At 43.2% G+C, this 23499-nt stretch overlaps 1 protein-coding gene across 1 annotated transcript; it reads right to left on the bottom strand.

Annotated features, from left to right (window-relative positions):
- Positions 1–58: 58 nt before the first annotated feature.
- Positions 59–23086, bottom strand: LOC126368692 (protein shuttle craft). Its single transcript, XM_050012802.1, has 17 exons — positions 22941–23086; positions 21580–22835; positions 21185–21373; positions 20410–20629; positions 19954–20117; positions 19435–19639; positions 18434–18558; positions 17712–17839; positions 15515–15668; positions 15007–15203; positions 7269–7393; positions 6596–6781; positions 5907–5993; positions 5201–5399; positions 4686–4838; positions 4186–4319; positions 59–3950 (listed from the first exon to the last, which is right to left on the bottom strand). The coding sequence occupies exons 2-17, from the start codon at positions 22673–22675 to the stop codon at positions 3791–3793; spliced, it is 3522 nt and encodes a 1173-aa protein (XP_049868759.1). The 5' UTR covers positions 22676–22835; positions 22941–23086; the 3' UTR covers positions 59–3790.
- Between the last annotated feature and the right edge of the window lie 413 nt (positions 23087–23499).

Below are 23499 nucleotides of genomic sequence, written 5' to 3'. Positions count from 1 at the left end.
TGCCGTATAATAAACAAAGGTGGAAAAACATAAGGGTTTTATTTACAATGAAAGCCCGTTTAACAAATATGTAACACTTTAATACATATCGCCTGTACAGCAGCGAATTTATATTAGTTACAATATTCTATTTACGGTGTTTTGACATCGAAAAATTCATAAGAATACATTCCCTTCCCTTCACCTACTAAATTCGTAAGGATTGTATTTATGTCACCGAATAGATTGTGCGGCCAGAAAAGGATGAAATATGCGTTAGGGACGCCTCATTTGGCGCTGGGCGGACGTGAGACAACGACGGACCGGACTATGAACGTTTTAGCAATACCTAGTGTACAGAACAGGAAAGCCTGATAAAATGACCACTGGCGCTAATATGCGCTACGTGATAAATTTTTTTCACGGTCATTTTATCGATTCTGGCCACATAATTATTTATGTAGTTTTGTCGATTGGTGCTAATATGTGAACCCAAAAGTGGAACGCATGCGTTCGTATTTTGTTTTTGGGAAAAAAATAAATTTACCGATTTCGACAAAATTTATTGAAGCGATGGATAATTTTATCACACACTGCGAATGTATGTTAGTATAGTAACAAATTATACATCGATGCGTTCTATCTTCGGAAAGAAGTTGTTCGATTCGCATTTGCCTAAAGTCTGCAGCCCCTCTGGTAACAAGCGGTCAAACTGGTTTTGGGTTATATTAAGTTGCCTTCATAATTAAGTATACCATTTGTGAGACCTTTATGGTATTTGTTAGTCTTGTAAACGATTAAAATTGTTTTATATCGCGTAATACATTTATCTGCGCTAGTCATATGTAATTCTGCTTCAAGACTATACGATTTGATCCTTTTCTGACCATGTACATTTCTAGTATTAACATTCGTACACTTCATGCTATTGGTAAATTATGCCAGCTCATTAGTATGAAAACATGTACGAATGTGAACTACTTACATCAAATTATGTTTTGAACAGATAGGCATATTAAGTTTTTCATGGCAGTAGTGTAATGTATAGTTAATTTTATAAATAGTTTTTCAGTTATTATTCTAACCATCGAGTTACTGACAAAAATTTATATCTATCTAATGTTATCTAGCTGTATATAATATAATTTTGAATAAATAAGCAACATAGTATTTTTACACTGCGGTAACATGAAAACTTAAATGTAAACAATATAAACCATTTCTTGAAGTCAACTCGTAAGGGTATATCCCCCTGGTCATATTTACAACATCTCAGAACCGTACCATCCATCTTCCGTAGAAACCCAATACAATGCTAAAAATATAATAAAAATTACAAGGGAATGAATTTTCATGTAAACGCAACTAGAAAAATATTTTGCAATAAAATAAAATTTTAATCTGTACTGAATTATCGGCGTAACATCGAAACGAATTCAGGAGCGAATATATTTCATAAAAAGATTGTGATAATCAAAATAGGTGTGAAGATTTTTTATAAATATTATAATTTAATTTTAACCCGTGTGACAAATACCTCCTAAGTTCTTTATTTAATTTGAGACGAGGTTGCGTTAGGTACACAGATTATTAGAATTCTTGAAAATAGGCAAATATAACACCGACTACTTACATTGTTTCTGAAGGTATAAACTATTGAAACAAATCGAAATTCATTTATTATTATTTACGTAAAATTATCATTGAGGTGTCACCAATCTCTCTTCTTCACCCTCGAAACATTACCTTTTATTTCAATGGAGAGGCGAAGGAACAATAACTCCCGACAGATGGCGTCTAGTCATAGAACACAGTTGCATAGTAAGGACTGATATATCACGGATAAATCACAATATTTGCATATGCCATTTTGCAGTGCGTATCAGTCTAAAAATAGTGGTGTCCCGATGGACACAAACAGATGTTTCCCACCACATGTAAATTAATTTACTGAATATTGTAACTCGTCGTAGTGGAGTGTAGTATCGTAGTTCTTGGTTAACCGCCTAAATAGCAATAGATATCAATAAAATAATATATAATAAACTGAAAATAAATAAATAAAGTGGTTAGATAGTGTTGCGGACTCTTTAGTTGGGCAGCGACTGGCGGGTCTTTAGAATGTCATTGGATGATTTTTCGTTTTGATTTTTATACGTTTTCTTTGCTCTGTTCTTGTTACTGAATTTACATTACATTTTGACTTTTTTCGTATTTCGCATTATTACGAGCCACCACAGATATTGGAGCGAGCCACCGAGTATAAAGGCCGGTATAGTCAGGCTAGGTACTACTGATTAGAGCGCCATCTAGATAGCTTTGCCTTCACCTCCCCATTAAAAATCATATGACTAAATCCTGTGGTTTCAAGACAATTGTGTAAAGGATTATTTTAATTTTAACTTGCTTATGTAAAATAGCTAATCGAAATTAAACTTTGATGTTTTCTTTTTTTAACAATTATAATTTCAATTAGAATGAGTGATTTTCTTTTTGTTCCTAGCTGAATAGATGGCGCTGAACTTGGTAGGTTACTGCAAGGAACGAAACGTTATTTCTTTTTTTTCTTCGATGAAATTTTGAAAACATAAAACCTTAAATATATCCTAAACAACTAACAAGGAAAAATAAACCAATCTCTTATTAGTTAGTGGCATCTTGGCAATGGCCCAGTAACGTAGTTGGTTAAGCGCCATCTAACGAGTTATTGAGAACTATTTTTATTTTTTAATTCTAAAAAGAAAATCACTCATTACAATAAATTAAATTAAAATTCTTTAAATTGGCAACACTGGTATAATATACATATTTAATAAAAGACTATCTGTATGAATGAATAAATAACTACATAAATTGCAGATTTGCTTTGCGAATTTCGTTATTTTGGTTCAAAAATATGGCGGCATCGCCTGCGATGCATATTACTGTCACTAGTTTGTTTGGTTGTTCCACTGTTAGAAGTTATATATTATTCTACCGACAAGGATCTTTTGGCGCGTGGAGGGCGCTGGTGTGCACCATTTCCATACATTCTCCATTTACTACAACTTTATTAAATGACGTATTTATAGGATGTGGCGTTAGTTCCAATTTTTATAATTTTTATTTTTATCGTTCTGCCGACGACGGCATATTGCCACTGCTAAGTTTTAATCACTCTGCACTGGATCGGCATTGCTTCGTCTTTGAAAGACGTCAAAAGTATATTTAAACACACTCGCTATATTTCTTTCCAATCCTTTGCCAGCGTGAAGCCAATGTTGCTAATTTAAATCAGTAACATTATAATTCGTGACACGGCCCCTGATGAACGTCGGGTGCCATGATTGAGCTAAAATTATAGTTTTCTAAGCAGGTAGCACCACGACACATTATAGCGAGACGTTAATTGGTATCATAGTACGTAAAATTGACTCTAATCATATCGTCTTATTGATAAACTCAGTATGGTACATAATTTTAATGTATTTGAATAATATTAAACTTTATAATTATGACGATTATTACACATTTAATATTGATGGTAATATATTTGAAAATATACGGATACTGTGCGAGGTCGGTCATGTAGACACCATTAGACGCAAAATCTGAAGGTAAGGTAAGGTAGGTAGGGAAGTAGGTGGGTAGGGGTGGGTTAGGTAGGTAGGGGTGGTAGGTATGTAGGTAGGTCTGGACCTTGACTGATTGTGCTGTGGCCGAGTGTAGGCCGTCGATTATAATGAATTGACAAAAAGAGCCTCTTTTTAAACATTAACAATAACTGAGTTTATCCTTAAGATGTGTTACCTTAAGCTATGTTTGAGCGAGATTAGTTCTCGGGCGGGTTGTCGAAGTAGTCGATCTTGGCGGGCGCGGGCGCGCTGGCGGGAGCGGAAGCGGAAGAGGGCGATGTAGAGGTGGTGGCCTTGGCCTGACTGCGCGCCGCCCATGCGTTTGTTGATGTGAGTGTTGCCCAGCCGCTTGTTGTTCTGTAGAGAAGATGGACTTTAGTTTGGTGTTCCAAATAACGTCGTATGGCGACATATCTCAAAAACCTGGTTAGGTTAGAGCTATCACCCGATTGTCGGAAAGTAAGAAGATGATACGTGCTTCGGAAGGCACGTGGCCTTTGTCGGCTCAATAATAAACCTGCCACCGGGGTTGCTGAGGTTACCAAGCACCTGACAGCCCCCACGATGGAAGTGTATAACGAATGAAGGTTACCTGGTGTTGGCGGGCGCGGCGCCGGCGACGCTGCCGGTGCCGGCGGCGGGCGCGCGCAGCACGGGCCCGGGCACGCGGCGCTTGCCCGCCTCGCGCGCCAGCACCTCCAGCACGCTCATGGCGGGCAGCCACGACTGCAAAGGAATACAATTCAAATAATAATAAAAAAAACAAAAATGACATGAATTTTGCGACAGAAAATTCGACTTCACATTAATTCAGAGTCATCGTCTGAATCATCCCCCTTAATATTCGTTACGATGTCACTAACACCCTGTATTATGTTAATGACTATACTCCTTTAAACTACTCTTTCGAAGTATTTTATCAATATGTAGAATGGATTATATACATAGGCTGGTCGCACTTTGGACGCGTTTTCGTACGAAGTAGACCCAGGCGGACTGGTCTAGGATGACCAACCCCGCACGAGTCAAATTCCTACGGATACAACAAAACAAAGCTGACGAAGCCGCGAGTACAGCTAATGTAAAATATACCTTCTCCCTGTCAGCGGTGGCGACGACGTTCCGGTTGGGCTCAGCGTCGTAGGCGACGCTCTCGCAGCCGAAGTGTTCGCACAGCTCGTGGATGAACTGACGCTTCTGCCAGTTCATTGACGGGAACGAGTGCGCCCGCGTCTTCTGCTTCGACTGGAGGGAAAGTTGCGATATTTTAAGCCACACGGTGGGAAAAAAAAACATACCCCAGAATAAGCGTTGGGGAAAGATATGACGTAGGTTTTACCCCTCTGTCAAAAAGTTAGGACATATGAATAAAAAGAGTGGAATGTCGCGACTACGCAGAAACCAAAAAGCGTTTCTCTATTTTATAAAATATTTTTTCCTACACTATCTTGAGCAAAGGTTGGCAGTGAACGAGTCTTGAAAGAATCGTGAAAATTGAGGGCGTTTGGAGCAATGGTTACACGGGGCGGGGTTTAGGATAGTTGAATATTGGGATGTTTTGAGCAAATCGGGATGGACTCGACCTGATAGTAATCGGGTAAACTTACCTTCTTAGCTAGCTGCACGAGCTCAGTGAGTTTGTCGTGTATCTGCTGAGCGAAGGCGGGCTCGCGCGCGGCCGTGGCGCGCACGTGCTCGCTGTAGCGCGGCGCCAGCTTGGCCGACACGTCGGGGTTGCGGATCTGCAGGGCCAGCGCCAGCTGGCGCGTGCGCGCCTCCACGCGGCACTCGTCGTCGCACTCCAGGCTGCAGTTACAGGTTGCTTTTTATAAATTCGTCTTTTTTGAACGGAACCCTTATAGGATCACTTTGCTGTCTGTCCGTCTGTTTTAAGTTTCCAGCAGGCCTTGCACTCTAACGGCGCGAATAGAGCGAGTAAAAGTCAAAGCGCGAGCTGTCAAATTTGACAGACAAGTTAGGTTCCTCGTCCACGCATCGATTTGCTCGCGACTTGAATATGAAAAGTATGTCACACAAGTGATAATAAAAACTATCAATTTTCTCATTTCTTATGAAAATAGGTATCTGTTTTTTACTTTTTCTTGGCTCTTCTATGACAAATATATAATAATAAGATATTTCCTTTAGAGTGTGACATCTTGAAAAAATCGCGGATAGCGTGTACTAAGGACTTTATTTTATCTCGCGTTGCGTCGTACTTACACAGCGTGCTAAGCCTACAGCTCTCAGCTCAGTGCAAAACCAGAGGTTTGGGGCGTCTTCAAACTGCCCGCACTGGTACACTTTACTTACGTTTTTAACATAGCACCGGGACGCATTTCTGATATGTCGACTGAACCACCTTCTTGCATCTTCGTTGCGGCGAGTGCGCTCATTATTCTGGAAAAAAACATTTCGCTTGCATGAGAACGCGTGATTTAAATCATAGTGTCACGGGCTCTAAAAACTACTGAATTCGATTTTATGACTTTATGAATTTCTGTTTGGATTATAGATAAATAATTGATATCACGGGGTTTCCAGGATTTGTGCCCGGTTAATGGCTATCTTTTTATTACATGGGACTTAAACATCTGCCTACCGTATACAGGTGTGACGCTATGTAACTTTAAAATAAATAAATAATAAATAAGTGACAACTAGGTAGGGCTATATAGTCTGCTCAATAAAGTATATTATCTATCTATCTACCTGCTAAGTGGTCTCTACGAACCATAGACATTTAATAAATAGACAAACAACCTCTGAAAAAGTTTCCGCGGCGCGTCTACCGCGTGTAACGTCACTGTACAACAGATATTACACTTTATTTGAGCAGCCATAACGTTTTAATTTGAGGGAACGAACTTATACTATCTACATAGCTTAATGTATATTTACAACACGGTACGGACGCTTCTTTAGAAAATGTCCTTAGCGAAGGTGAGTATATGTGTGCGTGGGATGTGAGTGCTAGGAAAGTAGAGAGTGGCAGGGTGTACCTGTTGAGGTCGCGCGCGTTGTCGTGGCAGGAGCGCGGCTGCGCGCGGCGGCCGCAGGGGCACACGGCGCGCACGGGCCGGCGGCACGGCGCCGCGGCCGGGCACGCGCCCGGCGCCGCCGAGTGGCACTGCGCCGCGCACTCGTGCCCGCACCACGGCCGCTTCTCGCGGCACGGCTGCGTGCACCTGCCACACGCACACGACGCGCACGCATTACTCACACATCATTTTTATTAATAAACAAAAAAGTACAGGGCCGTGCGATTCGCCAAACCACACCCCGAACATAACAAACTCACGACTATGTCCTAGTAGGATAGAGGAACATCCATCGCAAGATGAAGTAATTACCTACACTCTGTACAGCCTTATTCTTCCAACTGGCATATCTGTCGTCTCTTTCGCACTCAGCTGTATACCGTTAGTGTGAAAGAGACATATTGATATACATACCTAGTTTATAATAACTTGAATATTTATTAACACATTCCCAGAAATTCATGTTAATTAAGTTTTTCCGTCTAAAGTAAAGGTAAGATTACAGGTATTATAGGTATGTAGCTACTTTTTTAAATATCTCTCGTCTCTTTCTCGCAAAGTGATAAGTAATAAACTAAATAAGGAAGAAAAAGAAAGCATATTCGAAGGGCGAGTAACGAGTATAGACACTAACTTGCCAGTATCACAGGGCCCCTTGTGACAGATCTTGATGCAAGTGTGTTTACCGCACGGCAGCGGCTTGCCGCACGGGAGCCCGCACGAGAACTCCTCTTGCGAACACGGTATTGTCTTACGCTCCTGGAAAAGCATCACACGAATACATTCTAAATATATAAAAGGAGAAACTGACTGACTGACATATCAACGCACAGCCTTAACGGCTAAACGTGGGCACTTGAAATTTGGAAGGGACGTAGCTTAGGTACCGTAAAGGTGCACTAAGAAAGGAATTCCCGGAATTCCCACGGGAACGGGAATTAGCGGGAAAATCCTTTTGTATGAAAAATCTAAACCGCTTAAGTTAGACGCTTGAAATTTGGCATGCAGGTACCTTAGTTAACTTAAAGCTTAGTTGCAACAGGATATTGCAAAATTCCCACGGAAACGGGAGTTAGCGGGAAGAAACATTTGTATGAAAAAATCTAAACTGCATAAGTTAGATGCTTGAAATTTGATATGCACTCCCACACACACAAAGATCTCTCTTTTATAACACTCCACGCGGACGAAGTCGCGGGCAAAAGCTAGTATATCATAAGTCTCATATGTCAGTTGTATTGTAAAGTCGGTTACCGAGTTCATTGTATCCTGGAGACAGTGATTATTAAGCTCCAAAAAGGTGTCTCAGAGTACCTCTTTTCTCAATATTGTTTTTGGTCGCCCAGCATTATCCCGTTTTTCACAGGGTCCACTTACCTAACCTGAAGATTTGACAGATCCGGTTTTTTACAGACGCGACTGCCTGTCTGACCTATCCAACCCGCGAAGGGAAAACCAGTCCAATACAGATTAGGTTACATACCTCCGAAAATGCATTTATCGGGAATGTGGGTTTCCTCACGATGTTTTTCTTCGCCGCTGGACACGTGATAATTATTGATCCAAACATGAATTCGAAAACAAATTCGATAATCATTGGAGGCCTGTGCTGGATCCGAACCTGCGATTTCAAAGTGAGAGGCAACCATTTTACCAACCGGGCTACCTCAGCTCCCAATTTGGTTTCGGTCGCTAAAGCTATCTTTTGAATAATGTTTGCGAAAATAGTCTCTCTCGAAAAAATCCGGTTAAAAAGCTTATGCACACATTTTGTCTAAGGACACTTGTAGGCAAATGATTTTTTGTTTTGCATTGTGAGAGTTACTAGGGTCGAGCCGAACGTTCACGAACGTTGTCGAGCTCTCCCGAGGGGTAGGCGGGGCGCGGTGATCGCCGCCCGCGCTCGCGAGCCGCGAGCGCGCGGCGCGCTCGACAGTTGTCCGCGAGACGTTAGAACTAGCACACGCGCGCACGTTTGTAGAGAGAGACTCGACTCGACCCTCGTAAACTCTGAATTACCTAACATTTCTGTGCTTTCTGCTGTTCATACGTCTGAATTCATCTTAAATAAGACAATATTTGTGTTTTACTGTTGTGTGTGTAATTGTGTAACGTTTTGTACCTTAATAACCTTATTAGACTATATTATTATTGAACAGTGATATTTTATTTCGTGAACACTAATGAACCCCGCACCTTATTAATTACATGGTCCTTCGAGACGGATTGTTCACGAATATTTACTATGGAAAAGAAAATAGGCTGTTTGACAAGAAGCCAGGCGCGAATGGAGACAGAAAGGGCTAGTGAGTTGACATCGACGTCATCGGCCACTATGCGCGCGGTGCCTCGCCATAGTGGAGGAGTTCCTGCGTCGTCGAGCTCACGACAATCCAGCCGCGAAGCCGCGCGCCTGCGAGCGGAGTACGAGGCAGAAAAGGAGATAGTACAAATTAACACACAACTCATTAAGAAAAAGTTAGCAGCGGATATCGCAGAAATAGAAGAAGAAAGAGAGTGGGGCAAGTCACAGTTCGGTAATGGCCATGGGAGAGTGGAAGAGTGGCTGAATTCAGAAGAGAACGCACTCCACCCTTATGATAACTTGTTAGAGCCCGAAGCGCGGGCGGCGCCGCCGTACGCCGCCGACGCGCGCCCCGCCAACCCCCCGCGCCCCGCGAAGTACACCACGCAAGGCAGCGGTGGCGGCGCGGCGGCCGCGCGCGAGCCGAGCCGTTTTGCCGCGCGCCCTGCACCCGCACCCGCGCACCCCTCTTCACCCGTCGCAGTTATTAACAACGATATATTACAACTTGCCGAAGCTATTACGAGTATGGCGAGACAGAGGCCGAAACAGTATGACTTACCTTTGTTCGATGGGAACCCCGTAGACTGGATAGCCTATAGAAGGGCTTACGATTTTACCGCATCTGCCTATAACACACATGAGAATATAGTTCGATTACAAACCTCGTTACGCGGTGCGGCGAAATACGCTGTGGAAGACCTGCTACGGACGGGATCGCAACCGGAGGTGGTTATTGACGCTCTGGAAGAGGAGTTCGGTCATCCGAACTTACTGCTTGAGACAGCCTTGAATAAAATTAGAAAACTACCTAAAGTATCGGAGAGTGGTATTGAGCTACGGCATTTAACTTCGGTAGTACGAAATTGTGTATTTGTACTAACCAATATTAAGGCAGAAGGCTACATAAACAATCCACAGTTGACAAATGAGATATTAAGCAAGTTAACTCCAGTACAGAGATCGCAGTACGGTGAATATGCTATGAAAATCAATAGACGTGACGGAGTGGACTTACGTATTTCGCCGAACTTGAACGTGGTGCTCGATTTCCTAAGTCATCTGTCGAGAGCGTCAGCATATTACTTACCTGTGTGTACTAGTAGGGTGAATACCGAATCTACTTACCGCAACCGGAGTAATGTCGCAGCTGGACCTGGGAACGCCGCTGCCGGCGCCGGCACTGCACATAACGACAAGTATCGTGATCGTCGTTCGTCAACACACCGCGTGTGCGCCAGCGTGGAACTACCACCGGCGGACATTAATGCGTCGGGCGTGAGTTCTGACGTCGTGATGATATGTGCGTGTGAAAAAGAACATTTGATAACGGAATGTGAAGTATTCGCGACGTTAACGGTGGATGAACGGTGGGACTTTGCACGAAACAATAAACTGTGCTTTAAGTGTTTAATTAAACGACACTCTCGTTATCACTGTAACGCGAAACGATGTAACAAGTGTCGGTCGTCACATCACATACTCTTACACTCGTTCACTGCGGGTCATGACCGTCATGACAACGACCGGCGTGAGCGTGACGGAGGTGCGCGCCGGCGGCCTGGCGTGAGCGACGCTGCTGCGGGGTCCGCGCACGGCGGCGCTTCTTCCGGGGCGAGCAGAGCGGAGTCCGCGCACGGCGGTACTACTTCCGGAGTGAGCAGAGCAGAGACGGTAACGATGACGAGCTTCAAGGGTGAGCGTAATACACATACGTTATTAAAAGTTATGCCAGTTACTGTTTCGGTGAATAATAGTGATGTGAAGTGTTACGCGCTGTTAGACGATGGCGCCACAGTGTCCTTGATAGACAGTAGCATTTATCCTACTTCGAGTGAATCATCATTTCCTTTAAAAATAATTACTGCTAGTGGAGAAATTGTTACTGACGAGACATCTTGTAGGGTAACTGCACTGATAAAGGGCCCGAACGGAATGTCACATCCTATTAATTTACGTACTATGAAAAATATTAACTTACCGCCTCAGAATGTGCCTGCTAGAGTTTTTACGAATAACGCACATTTGCGTGGTTTAGAATTTGGTGACCTTGACTGTATGAAGCCGTTGTTACTTGTTGGACAGGACAATTGGGAGTTGATAGTAAATCAGGAGATTCGGCGAGGTAAATCCGGTCAACCAGTCGCGTCCCTGACAAAGTTGGGATGGGTTATACATGGGCCGCTGGGCGTCAATACCATGTCCGAAAAGGAGTCCGTTTATTTCGTTTCAGGAAACACAGACAATCTTTATGATCTTGTGAAGGAACAATTCGAGCTTGAATCTATAGGTATAGCTGAAGTGTCACGGAAGAATATAGAAACGGAACGCGCATGTAAAATCCTGGATGATACCAGCCGCCGCATCGAGGGTGGTTGGGAGGTGGGACTACTGTGGGCGCGAGACGAGGTATATTTACCCGATAATTATGACTATGCCCGGAAACGATTGGCTGGAATAGAAAGAAAAATGGGTAGAGACCCTTCTTATGCGGAAGCTTACAGAACACAAATCCAGCGACTGCTAGATGAAGGGTACGCGAAACCAGTTGATGGCCCGATGGGTGTGAACCCGGTATGGTGGCTGCCCCATTTTGGCGTTGCCAATATTAATAAGCCTGGCAAATTAAGATTGGTATATGATGCGGCAGCCACATACCAAGGTACTTGCCTGAACGACAACCTGTTATCAGGCCCAGATATGTTAAATTCGTTATTAGGAATATTATTCAAGTTTAGATGCGGCCCTGTGGCCTTCACAGCGGACATTGCCGACATGTTTCTGAGAATAAAAATACGTCGGGAGGATCAGGGCGCGCAACTTTTCTTGTGGACAGGGGGTGAAGAGAAGCAGCGCGACCCTGACACGTACGTCATGAATTCAATGATTTTCGGAGCCAAATCGTCACCTACTACAGCTATATATATCCTAAACAAAAATGCTGATGAATTTCAGGATGAGTACCCAGAGGCCGTGAGAGCTGTCCACGAACGTCACTACATGGACGACTACTTAGATAGCGTCGACACTGTTGACAAGGCACGACAGTTAATCCAGGAAGTTTCCATGATTCACGCAGCTGGTGGTTTTACGATTAGGGGTTGGATAACCAATTCACCTGAGCTGCGACGGGAATTGCCTGAGGTCGTACCTGGCAAGGTCAGTTTGGATAAGTCTCCTAACAACAGTGAACGCACGTTAGGCATGATTTGGATACCAGAAACTGATCAGTTGGCGTTTGATCTGTCCTTTAAAAAGCTGTCACCGGAAATCGTTGAGGGTCGAGCAGTGCCGACTAAAAGGGAATTTTTGAGGTTTATTATGAGTATTTTCGATCCTCTAGGTTTGTTATGTCCGTTTACTATTCAATCGAAGATACTATTACAGAAGGTATGGAGGTCCGGCATAGGATGGGATGAAGGGTTGAAAGAAGATCAGTATAAAGATTGGCAAAGATGGCTTGAAAGTATTGGCGAGTTAGTGAGTATGCGTGTGCCTCGGTGGTATGGTTTGAATTCCACACGCGTAGAACTACACGTATTTGGTGATGCGAGCGAGGTCGCATATGCTGCAGTAGCGTATTTGATCGTTCGTGGCGGTTTGGAAGGGACAGTGGTCACAATGGTGGCAGGCAAGGCCAGAGTCGCCCCATTGAAGATTGTTTCCATCCCTCGATTGGAACTCCAGGCAGCGGTGCTTGCATGTAGATTGGCTTTTACAGTACAGAAGGAGCATGGCTTGTCGATAATTAGTAGATATCTGTGGACGGACTCGAAAACTGTTTTAAAATGGATAAATTCAGATCCTCGTGATTTTCAGAAATTTGTGTCACATCGGCTGGCAGAAATTGACTCGAAGTCTGATGTAAGTGAGTGGCGATGGGTGCCGTCTGCTGATAATCCCGCGGATGTGGCTACTAAGGATAATCGACCCTGTGATTATAATTTGTGGTATTCGGGCCCAGATTTTTTGTTGTTGCCTCCAGAGAATTGGCCGGTAGAGAACTCAGAAGCAGAAGTCGATACTGACCTGGAACGTGTGCAGAAGGTCCACGCAGTTCAGCAGTATGATCCCGTGGTTGATGTGAGCAGATTTTCGTCTTGGACGAGGGCTGTGCGAGTCGTGGCTAGAGTGGTCGCCTTTATAGGATTGTGTCGTAGAAAACAAACTCTACTTTTGACTGCTCAAAACGTGCGTGAGGCTGAACTGATTTTATATCGACAGGCGCAACGAGAATCCTTTAGTGAGGAGTTAGGTCTGCTACGTTCAGGAACTGCCTTATCGGCTAAGAGCACAATACGTACTTTGGATCCATTTCTATTTGAGGATGATGGTATGATCAGGGTGAGAGGACGTTTGAGCTCAGCCTTTAGCTTGTCGTTCGATGAGAAGCATCCCATCATACTAGATGGTCGGAACCCGATTACTCGATTGCTAATAGACGATTATCATAAACGTTTACATCACGCGAATCATGAGACTGTGTTGAACTTGGTCAGGGAAAAATTTTGGGTTACACAGCTCAGACGAACGGTGAAAACGGTCATTGCTAGATGTCAAGTGTGTCGTATACGGCGTGCAGAACCAGTCGCCCCCAAGATGGCTGATTTACCAGCTGCTAGGCTCGAAGATACCAGAAGAGCGTTTGTACATTGTGGTATTGACTATTTTGGTCCTATGGAGATAGCGATTGGTAGGCGTCGTGAGAAAAGATGGGGAGTCATTTTCACGTGCATGGTAACTCGTGCCGTACATTTAGAGTTGGCCTCGTCGTTGTCAGCCGACTCCGCCATTATGGCTATTCGTCGCTTTATAGCCCGAAGAGGACAACCGGCTGTAATGTTTAGCGACAGAGGGACAAATTTTGTTGGAGCGGATGCCGAACTGAGGGCGGTACTACGGACATTGGATACTGATAAGCTGAGTGAATTTGTGGTAACTAAGGGCATTGAATGGCGCATGAATCCCCCCGCCTCTCCCCACATGGGTGGTTGTTGGGAACGGCTGATAAGGACGATTAAAACGGCTATGAAAGTGACTTTAAAAGAACGTGTCCCTCGTGAGGAGACCCTTGCTACGTTTCTGACGGAGGTTGAAATGACGATCAACAGCAGACCGTTGACGTATGTGGGAACTGATGCCGAAGGTCCAGTAGCGTTGACTCCTAATCACCTACTGTTGGGAAACGCGTCAGGTGCTTCCACTCTGGGATATTTTGACGCGTCTGATTTGTTAGGTAGAAAAGCGTGGAGAAAGGCTCAAGCTCTCGCAGACATGTTCTGGTCACGGTGGTTAAAAGAATATGTGCCCACCTTGCAGCGTAGACAGAAATGGGTTCAAACTTCCCCTCCTGTAAAGGTTGGTGATGTTGTATTAATTTTAGATGAGGCTCAACCTCGCAACGCTTGGCCCAAAGGAATTATCAGTGCGGTTCACCCAGGCCCTGATGGACATGTTAGGGTTGTCACTGTTAAAACTAGTAAAGGTGTAATGAAAAGGCCTGTAGTTAAGTTAGCTGTTTTGCCTACTGACAAGAGTGTTTAAGAAACAAGGGGGTGAGAATGTAGGCAAATGATTTTTTGTTTTGCATTGTGAGAGTTACTAGGGTCGAGCCGAACGTTCACGAACGTTGTCGAGCTCTCCCGAGGGGTAGGCGGGGCGCGGTGATCGCCGCCCGCGCTCGCGAGCCGCGAGCGCGCGGCGCGCTCGACAGTTGTCCGCGAGACGTTAGAACTAGCACACGCGCGCACGTTTGTAGAGAGAGACTCGACTCGACCCTCGTAAACTCTGAATTACCTAACATTTCTGTGCTTTCTGCTGTTCATACGTCTGAATTCATCTTAAATAAGACAATATTTGTGTTTTACTGTTGTGTGTGTAATTGTGTAACGTTTTGTACCTTAATAACCTTATTAGACTATATTATTATTGAACAGTGATATTTTATTTCGTGAACACTAATGAACCCCGCACCTTATTAATTACAACACTATTGTAATGCCAAACGCTCCTGCAAAACCGATAATCAGAAGGGACCTTTTGCGACGGAATTTAGTAAACTAGTTACCTCGTGTTGTCCGTAGCACATCTTGGTGGTGAGCACGACGCAGGGCGGGCAGTCCCCGGCGTGGCAGGCGTGGTGCGGCGGGTGGCCGCAGGGCCGCGGGCGGCCGCACGTGGCGCTGCAGGCCGGGGGCTTGGTGCCGCAGCGCACCGGCGGCAGCACCACCTCCTTGCCGCACTCGCAGCTCAGCTCCTCGAAACCTAACCAAGCGGTCTCTTTACAACACACATCATAGGAACAAGGGAGATATATAGCATTAACCTCTTGCGGCCGAGATTAAGGGGGATAATTCAGACCACGATTCTGAGTTGATATCAAGTGGAATTTCCTGTCGGAAAATTCATGAAATTATTAGTGTTTTATTTTTATTTATTTTCAGTTTCATACTTTTGCGACGGTAAATTCCACTTGATATCAACTCAGAATCATGATCTGAATCACCCATCAAAGTTTTCGTTACGATGTCACTAATACCCTGTATACTGTGACTGTTAGTGTCCTATATACTGACTGAGTATGGGGCAAGGCGGGCAGTGTCCGGTGTGGCAGAACTGCTCGCAGCGATGCAACTGGCAGGGCAGCGAGCGTCCACACACCAGCCCGCAGCGGTGGGTGCTGTCCGCGCAGCACACGCCGCGGCAGCGGTGACGCCCGCACGACAACTTCTGTTTGTACAAACACATACACGGTAAGGTTTTGGTTACCGACAATAATTGAATGCCGGTGTGTGCGTCAAGCTAGCGGCCTCAAAAAAAAATGGGCACGAAAAAATAATTTGACCATACCAAAAAATAGTACTCTTATTGAAAAAAATAGTACCTGTTGTAAAAAAATTAGTACCATCACGGTTCTGGATTTATAGCCATGCTTTATTGCACTTGCTAGCTTGACGGTGAGCGAAATTTGGCGAGAGTTAACGACAAGGTCTTTCGCTTTGATTTAAACGCCAAAAAATAGTATCGAAATAGTACTCACCCCCTGCAAAATACCGAAAGTAGTACTTCAACGGTTCCAAAGTTATAAAGGTAGTTCTTTGATCCCGCTAGCTTGACGTTTTGAAAATACCTATTATCTGGGGAATGCTTGCATACTTCAGTTTGTAACTAATGTCAATAAACTCGTATGAAATAGTACTCCCTACCATCATAATTTGGACCTGATTCTCTTTGTAGAAATATGTCAAAAAGTCATTATAACCTATGTCATACATTTATCAAGACGAGTACAGTCGCGAACAAAATTATTACACATGGTCAAGAATGTTGTCAGATTTCAGTATTTTTCCCCATTTTTGGGTAAAAATTGGTGAAGTGCCAGGGTTGTTAGATGAAAGTAATATCATTGTTGAAACTCTTTGAGTTATTCTACAAATACTGCAAATTGTTTATTAACAAACACTTCGATCCGTAACAAATTCAACATGAAGGTATAAATTATAAAATAAAACAGCAGATTAAAAATGTATTATGATGTATTAAAATCACAGATTGTTTTCGATAAGAACTAGACCCATGCAGCCATTTTCTATTAAAATTAGTGCATATGGGTGTATGCAATAGGAATTTTTTGTAATAGCAGCACTGAAGTGCAAAGAAATGGTAGGGTAGACCTCCAAAATGGCAATACTTACGAATAAATTGTGAGGTTATGTAATTGTCTACGTGACTGTATCAACAACAAATGTATGGCATAGGTTATGATGATTTTTTAACATTTCTACAAAGAGAATCGGATCAAAATTATGATGGTAGGGAGTACTATTTCATACGAGTTTATTGACATTAGTTACATACTGAAGTATGCAAGCGTTCCCCAGATAATAGGTATTTTCAAAACGTCAAGCTAGCGGGATCAAAAAACTGCCTTTATAACTTTGGAACCGTTGAAGTACTACTTTCGGTATTTTGCAGGGGGTGAGTACTATTTCGGTACTATTTTTTGGCGTTTAAATCAAAGCGAAAGACCTTGTCGTTAACTCTCGCCAAATTTCGCTCACCGTCAAGCTAGCAAGTGCAATAAAACATGGCTATAAATCCAGAACCGTGATGGTACTAATTTTTTTACAACAGGTACTATTTTTTTCAATAAGAGTACTATTTTTTGGTATGGTCGAATTATTTTTTCGTGCCCATTTTTTTTTTGAGGCCGCTAGCTTGACGCACACATGCCGGTGGGGAATTATCACAAAAATCACTTTGTGATCCCTTTGGTTAGGACATTACAGGCTGATTACCTGCTTGTCCGAAAGTAAGATGATCCGTGCTTCGGAAGGCACGTTAAGCCGTTGGTCCCGGGCTACTAGCCTAAATGCCTCCACCAACCCGTAGAGGTGTATGCTCCATACACCCTCCGGTTGATTGAGGGGACCAGCCTATATGTGAGTGATTCAGTGTCCTAGTCACACAAAAGACAGTCTCACATAGTGATTTTCGACAATGTCCCCGTCAGCCCGGACCTCCAGGTGGTGAGCCCAATGCTTTAACCACTTGACCATTGAGGCTGTTGACCACTGGGCTTGCATCAAATTTATCTTAATGTGCAGTTTTCACTAACGCAGTTAGGGCGACCATTATAGACGACGACCTATCATGTTGGTATAACAGAAAGCTTGATGAGGTTAAGCACTTAGTTCATCTTGCGATGGATATATCTCTGACTACCCCATTGGGATATAGGTTTGAGCTTATGTATGCTTAAATATACAGTACCTTGTTGCACTTCTTCTGGCAAGTGATGTTGTTGTTCATCTCGGCGAGGTCAATGCAGGGTACTTCGCGGCTGGTGTGACCGCAGCGGCACGGCAGCAGGGTCTTCTCAGGGCACTCGGGGCAGTCACCTGAGTGACAACATATTTTTTTAAAACTTATACAGGGTGTTAGTGATATCGTAACGAATACTCAGGGGGATGATTCAGACCATGATTCTGAGTTAATATCAAGTGGAATTTTCCGTCGCAAAATTATTTTAAATTCAAAATATATGCAAAATTCCACTTGATATTAACTCAGAATAATCAGCTGAATCATCCCCCTCGGTATTCGTTACGATGTAACTAAACCCTGTATACATAAAGAGAGAGGAATACTCCTTCTCTCGTATAGTTTGTGAGCTTATTGACCGACCTGATGAACCATGGTGTCAGGGTTACTATTGAACCGCCAAAAGCCCCTGATACGGATCATGTACCAACCGCTCAATTTATTTATTGCAAAACTTTGAACATAACAAAAGAGGTCCCATAAGAAAATATACCAGAGAGAATATGGAATTATTTCCATACTACCTGCAGTAAGCAATGTTACAAATAAGAAAAATAAAATTTGTAGAATCGTAAACTTTGAAAACATGTAAAAATTAACGATTTATGATACATACACGGATGAGTTATAGTACAAATTTTAAATCCTTTTTGAATATGAATGTGACTTACCTTCATGGCAAGGCACCTTGCAGAAGTGCTTGTCGTTGGGCGGGCCGCACGGAAGCGGTTTGGCGCAGATGTTGTCGCACAGCGGGATGGGGTCGGTGCAGTGCTTGCGGGCGCCGGGGTCGATCCTGAACAGACAATCATCATCATTATGATTTCCTCACTCTGGGGTGACCTGTTGACTACGATTTCGAATCAATTGCCAGGCAAAAGGGAATATAATCTGATTTATGAGATCCGCGTATAGCGAGGTATATCAACACTTGACTGAATAAAAAATAAATAGTGTTTCCCGAAGATTACAATCCTAGTGACAAACCTAGATGGGGTAGTATTAAGAGCTTGTAACTGGCACAGAATCGGGGGATGTGGATTTAGAGAAAGGAAGTTTAAGTCAGTGGCACTTTGGTCACGTTTTCATTATTATTATTATTTATTTAATTTTAAGATAACATAGATCCAATTGGTTAGTAACATGGAATAAAACTTAAAAGATAATGTTAGTAGCGTAGGTGGTAGAAAAACATCATAAAATTTAGTTTTTGTATGAGTGGATTAGACTAACACCCACAATCTTTCTCGACTCCATTCTCAAATGAGGAAGACTTCGAAATCAGCTCAATATCGGTATGCTTAGAAGTCGCCTCAACCTTACCTCAAGTTTACTCCCTCGAGGTTATGTGCGGGCATGTCATTATAATTTTCGTATTATTTTGTTGGCATGATATGCTCGACTCCAGTGAATAAAGACCTCAAGTCTAGGACGTAAATCATCATCTAGCGTTATCCCGTTTTTCACGGCTTAACCTAACCTAACCTGAAGATTTGACAGGTGCGGTTTTTTACAGAAGTCTAGGACGTAAATGTCAAGTTAAAGTATCAAAATACTGAGCTGAGGCAGAGGCGAGTGGAGGAAGTTTCGAGTTAACATCTTAGAATATGGGGGTGAGATTTATAAGCGTAGTATCCGATATCGAGTAAGCCGATGTATCCGGAGTACGTACTGCGTGTTCCCGCAGGGGCAGGTGAGCAGCGCCTCGGGGCGGCGCGGGCAGGGCTGGCAGGGCGGCGGGTGGCAGCGCTGCGCGCACACGTGCACGCCGCAGCCGCGCACGTACGTGCACTCGGCGCCGCAGCACCAGCGCTGCGAGCCGCGCGACTGCGCCGTGCACGCCACCACGCGCTGCACGCCCGCGGCGCAGTAGCATACTGGACACCACAACACATTTTTACAAGCACGAAAAACTTTAGATTAAATTCTTGGATTCTATGCTGTATAAGTATAAGTAAAGAAATGCAAAACATGTTCAATTGCTTTTCATTCCGAGAAAATGTTAAATTTATTAAATATTTTTAGAGAAAGCTCGGTGAGGCTTAGGTACTTAGCTCATTTTGCGATGGATGTACCTCTGTCTACCCCACTGGTCATGAGCTTATGTTATTTTATAAGATATCTTTTTAATCTTTCTTTTTATTCGCGGGGCCGAGTTGTTGGTGGTCGTCTCAGTGTGGGCAACACTTACTCTGCGTGACAGTCTCGGTGCAGTCCCCGCAGGCGCCCTCGTGGCACTCGCGGCCGCACGCGTGCGCGCCGCACGCCAGCTGCCGCCCGCACACGCGCCCGCACAGCAGCGCGGACTTGTTGCTGCACATCACTGTGCTCGACTCTGCACCACAGCCGCATTCTCTGGAAAGTTGGGGGGTAATTGGTTAGGAATAACAAATTCAAGTTGAGATTGAGACACATTTTTAAAAAGCTTTGTAGGGTTAATGACAAGAAATATCGTATAACTATTGCAACAGTTAATCTCGCTGAGAAACGTTTAAAAATAGGGACTATGCTTTTTCAGGGCTGGACATTTAACAAGCCAAAATTCGGGACATGTCGCCGAAAGCGGAACGTCTGCAAACGCTGATACCTTAATCCTCTTGTAGGATTCAACGGAATGATAAGAGTCTGCCTTAAACAGAGAGCATACCTGGTGACAGTAGCGGTACAGGGCGGGCAGGGCCCGGGGTGGCAGTCCAAGGTGCAGGGGTGCGGGCAGGCGCGCGGGCGGCGGCACGCCTTGCCGCACGAGTGCGCGCCGTGCAGGCCGCGCGTCCACTCGGGCGCGCGCACCGCGCCGCACAGGCAGCGGTACTCGGACGGCACGCTGCTGCTTGTGTTCTGACACGCCGGGCAGCGCCATTTGCCCTCTGTGGGTGGTATTCAATCATTTTATAGCAGTCTTGTATATAAACAACATTAAGGGTGTGTTTTCAGCAAAACGAAGAGGAGACAGGTGAAGATGTGTAGAGAGAGAGAGAGAGAGAGAGAAAATGTTTATTCAACATCGAATCATTCAATTAAAGTAACACACTGTGCTAATCAATGACTAATAAAGTTCAATGTAGATGTAGATCAGACATAATATATATACATACATAAACTCACGCCTATTTCCCACCGGGGTAAGCAGTGACTATGGAATTCCATTTGCATCAACATAGATCAGACTGCCATATAAAGATAAGTATATTGATTTAGTAAAGGCAGGATTCCGATGGTGGCAGTAACGCCCATAATACCCAGTGGGGTAGGCAGACCTACTAGTAATCAGAAGATAACTTATTATAATTACTCTGTACTTTTTATGACAGTCTATAAAATACATCACTAGCAACAGTGTCGCCACGCCAGGATAGAGTAACCTCCGGAATCATGCTTTTATGGTACTTTTACAAAGTTACGCCAGCAATTTCCTTACTCACCAACCAGACTGCTTGTAGCCCACTTCCTGATGCATCTGAGATGCAGAACGTGGTAGCAATTGGCACATGACCACACTGCGTCTGTCTGCTTCACTCTCTCGCAACATACGAGACACTCCAGAGTGCCTTTGTCCAGTTGTTCACTAAGTCGCTCACGCTGAGTCATTTCTTTCGTTCCTGGGACCTTGCCTGTAAGAAGTCATGGAAACTAATGTAATCTATAGGTATTTTAGGAAAGAGTAACAGCATTACATAGATGAGAAAGAAAAATCGCAGACCATTGCTCTGAAACTTTATAATATGGGCACAAAAAAGAAAAAATAATAATAATAAGTAATACTTACATATATCATAGTATATGCAAATAAAAAATATATCTTTTTATTTATACCAACCTCCTGGCTCTGCTGAGTTTTTATTAGACTTGTTCTTAGGACTGGCTATGTCTTTGTCTTTTGCCATTTTCTCCATTTTTTCTTCTTTAAATTGCAAGTAATTGTTAGCATACTGCTCATCTTCCGTTATATTACGCTCAATAGTTCTCAATCGAGAACTACCTGGATAATTTCTAGATCTTCCAGAGCTTTCTCTACCATTTCTAGGTTCTTTAGGCATAGAACTATTATAAAATGTACGTTCCGAATCTTTATTCTTAGATTTAGATTTTTGGCCCCTTTCATTATAACGATTTTCATAACGATTGTTGGGTTCTTGATTACGACCTTCATAACGGGAGTCATTACGATTATTATACTCATGGTTTCTATCATAGCTACGATTGTTTGAGTCCCGTTGATTATAATCGTTGCGATTATTAGAGTCTCTACTGTGATTACCTGACTCTTGCTTATAGCTGTTAGATTCCTGTCTGTCATTGTTTCTATAATCTGATCTAGAGCTGCCATTATGACTGGACAGCTGAGGTCTTTCCCTCCAGTTGGTGTCTGATGAACTCCCATGAGTGCTCTTAGATTCTTTCAGTCCATTTCTAGATTTAGAAGACTCTGGTTTAACATTCTGACTACTAGATGAAGGTTTCACAGGTGGGTTTTTGGGAACAAACTCTGTAGCAGTAGCAGTGAGGTTAGATTTGAAAAGCACTTCATTTACAGTGTTTGTTTCTGGTAAAGCTTGATTGTACTGGCTTTGTTTTTGATATGTCTCTACATCGTTGGAACCAGCGGCGTTCTGCCCATAGTTGTAGTTCTCATGAGTATTCTGTGAGGTGGAGGGTATATTCTGGTAGTTGTATTGGCTACCTGCATAATTTTGATATTCTGAGCTATTGAAGTTGGCTGCGGCCGGAGCAGCCGCCTGGTTACCCTGCATCTGTGATAAGAACTCGTCGAAACTGACGTACTGGTTGTTAGATTCGTATTGCGCGCCAGGATAGTACGGCTGGTTCACATATTGAGCATTAACATCGCCGTTCCAGGAGGTAGAATCTTGATACTGGTTGTTATAAGCGTAAGTATTGTTCCACTGAGACATGATGATTGTTAAGTTTTATACAATGTTGTGAAATAAAAGGAATAAAGTAGTCTAACTGCGGCTAGAAAGTTATGCTTTTTTTATCGCTGATTTTGATGTTATTGTGGTGTGATGACCACAGGCCGAAGCCTGAGGCCTCGGAGTTGAGGTGTTACCAAATCTGAAACGAATAACCCAACGTGTTTCGTTAGAATTCGAGTGGTAAATTGAACCAATCACCGACATAAGCCACTTTTGAAAGTTAGGTACTAAATAGACTACTTACCGCTTGTTGGTTTTGCCAGCCACTTAGATTTTTATATGAATAATTATAAACGAACAAAAAATAAACGAAAACAATTTAATAACTTATAAAAATGTAATAAGTTTAAGGCGATGTGACAAGATGAATCGAAATCAGATGAAGGGGTTGGGGAGGGAGAAGATTCAACGTTGACAGTAGGTTCTTTTTAGGTTAAATACTGAATGTAACAGATAGTATAAAAAGTATTTTAATACTAGGTTCATATGCTGTCACGTATTTCAAAAGGGTAACTAAAACAAGATTTGTCTAACATTTTGTATAAATAAATAAAAAAATATTTAACACTGGATTATGAGCAGTAAATGAGACTGTTTATGTCGTAAATAATTATTTTTTAAAATAATTAATGTCCAATTTTGAACTTTAAAATACCTTGCAGAGTTGCCAAATTATTTCAAATATTCTACCATGTCAGGGCTGCCACATTTAAAAATACCAGAATTGATACTCCTGTAAATAACCGAAATAACCTGTAAAAAGCTGGATGGTTGGTGCCTGTTGGCTATTGGTGCCAATCAAG

This window comes from Pectinophora gossypiella, chromosome 8, assembly GCF_024362695.1.
Source record: "Pectinophora gossypiella chromosome 8, ilPecGoss1.1, whole genome shotgun sequence".
Taxonomy (NCBI): Eukaryota; Metazoa; Arthropoda; class Insecta; order Lepidoptera; family Gelechiidae; genus Pectinophora; species Pectinophora gossypiella.
Note: the sequence above shows the minus strand (reverse complement) of the source record. Positions and strands in the feature narration are given on the sequence as shown.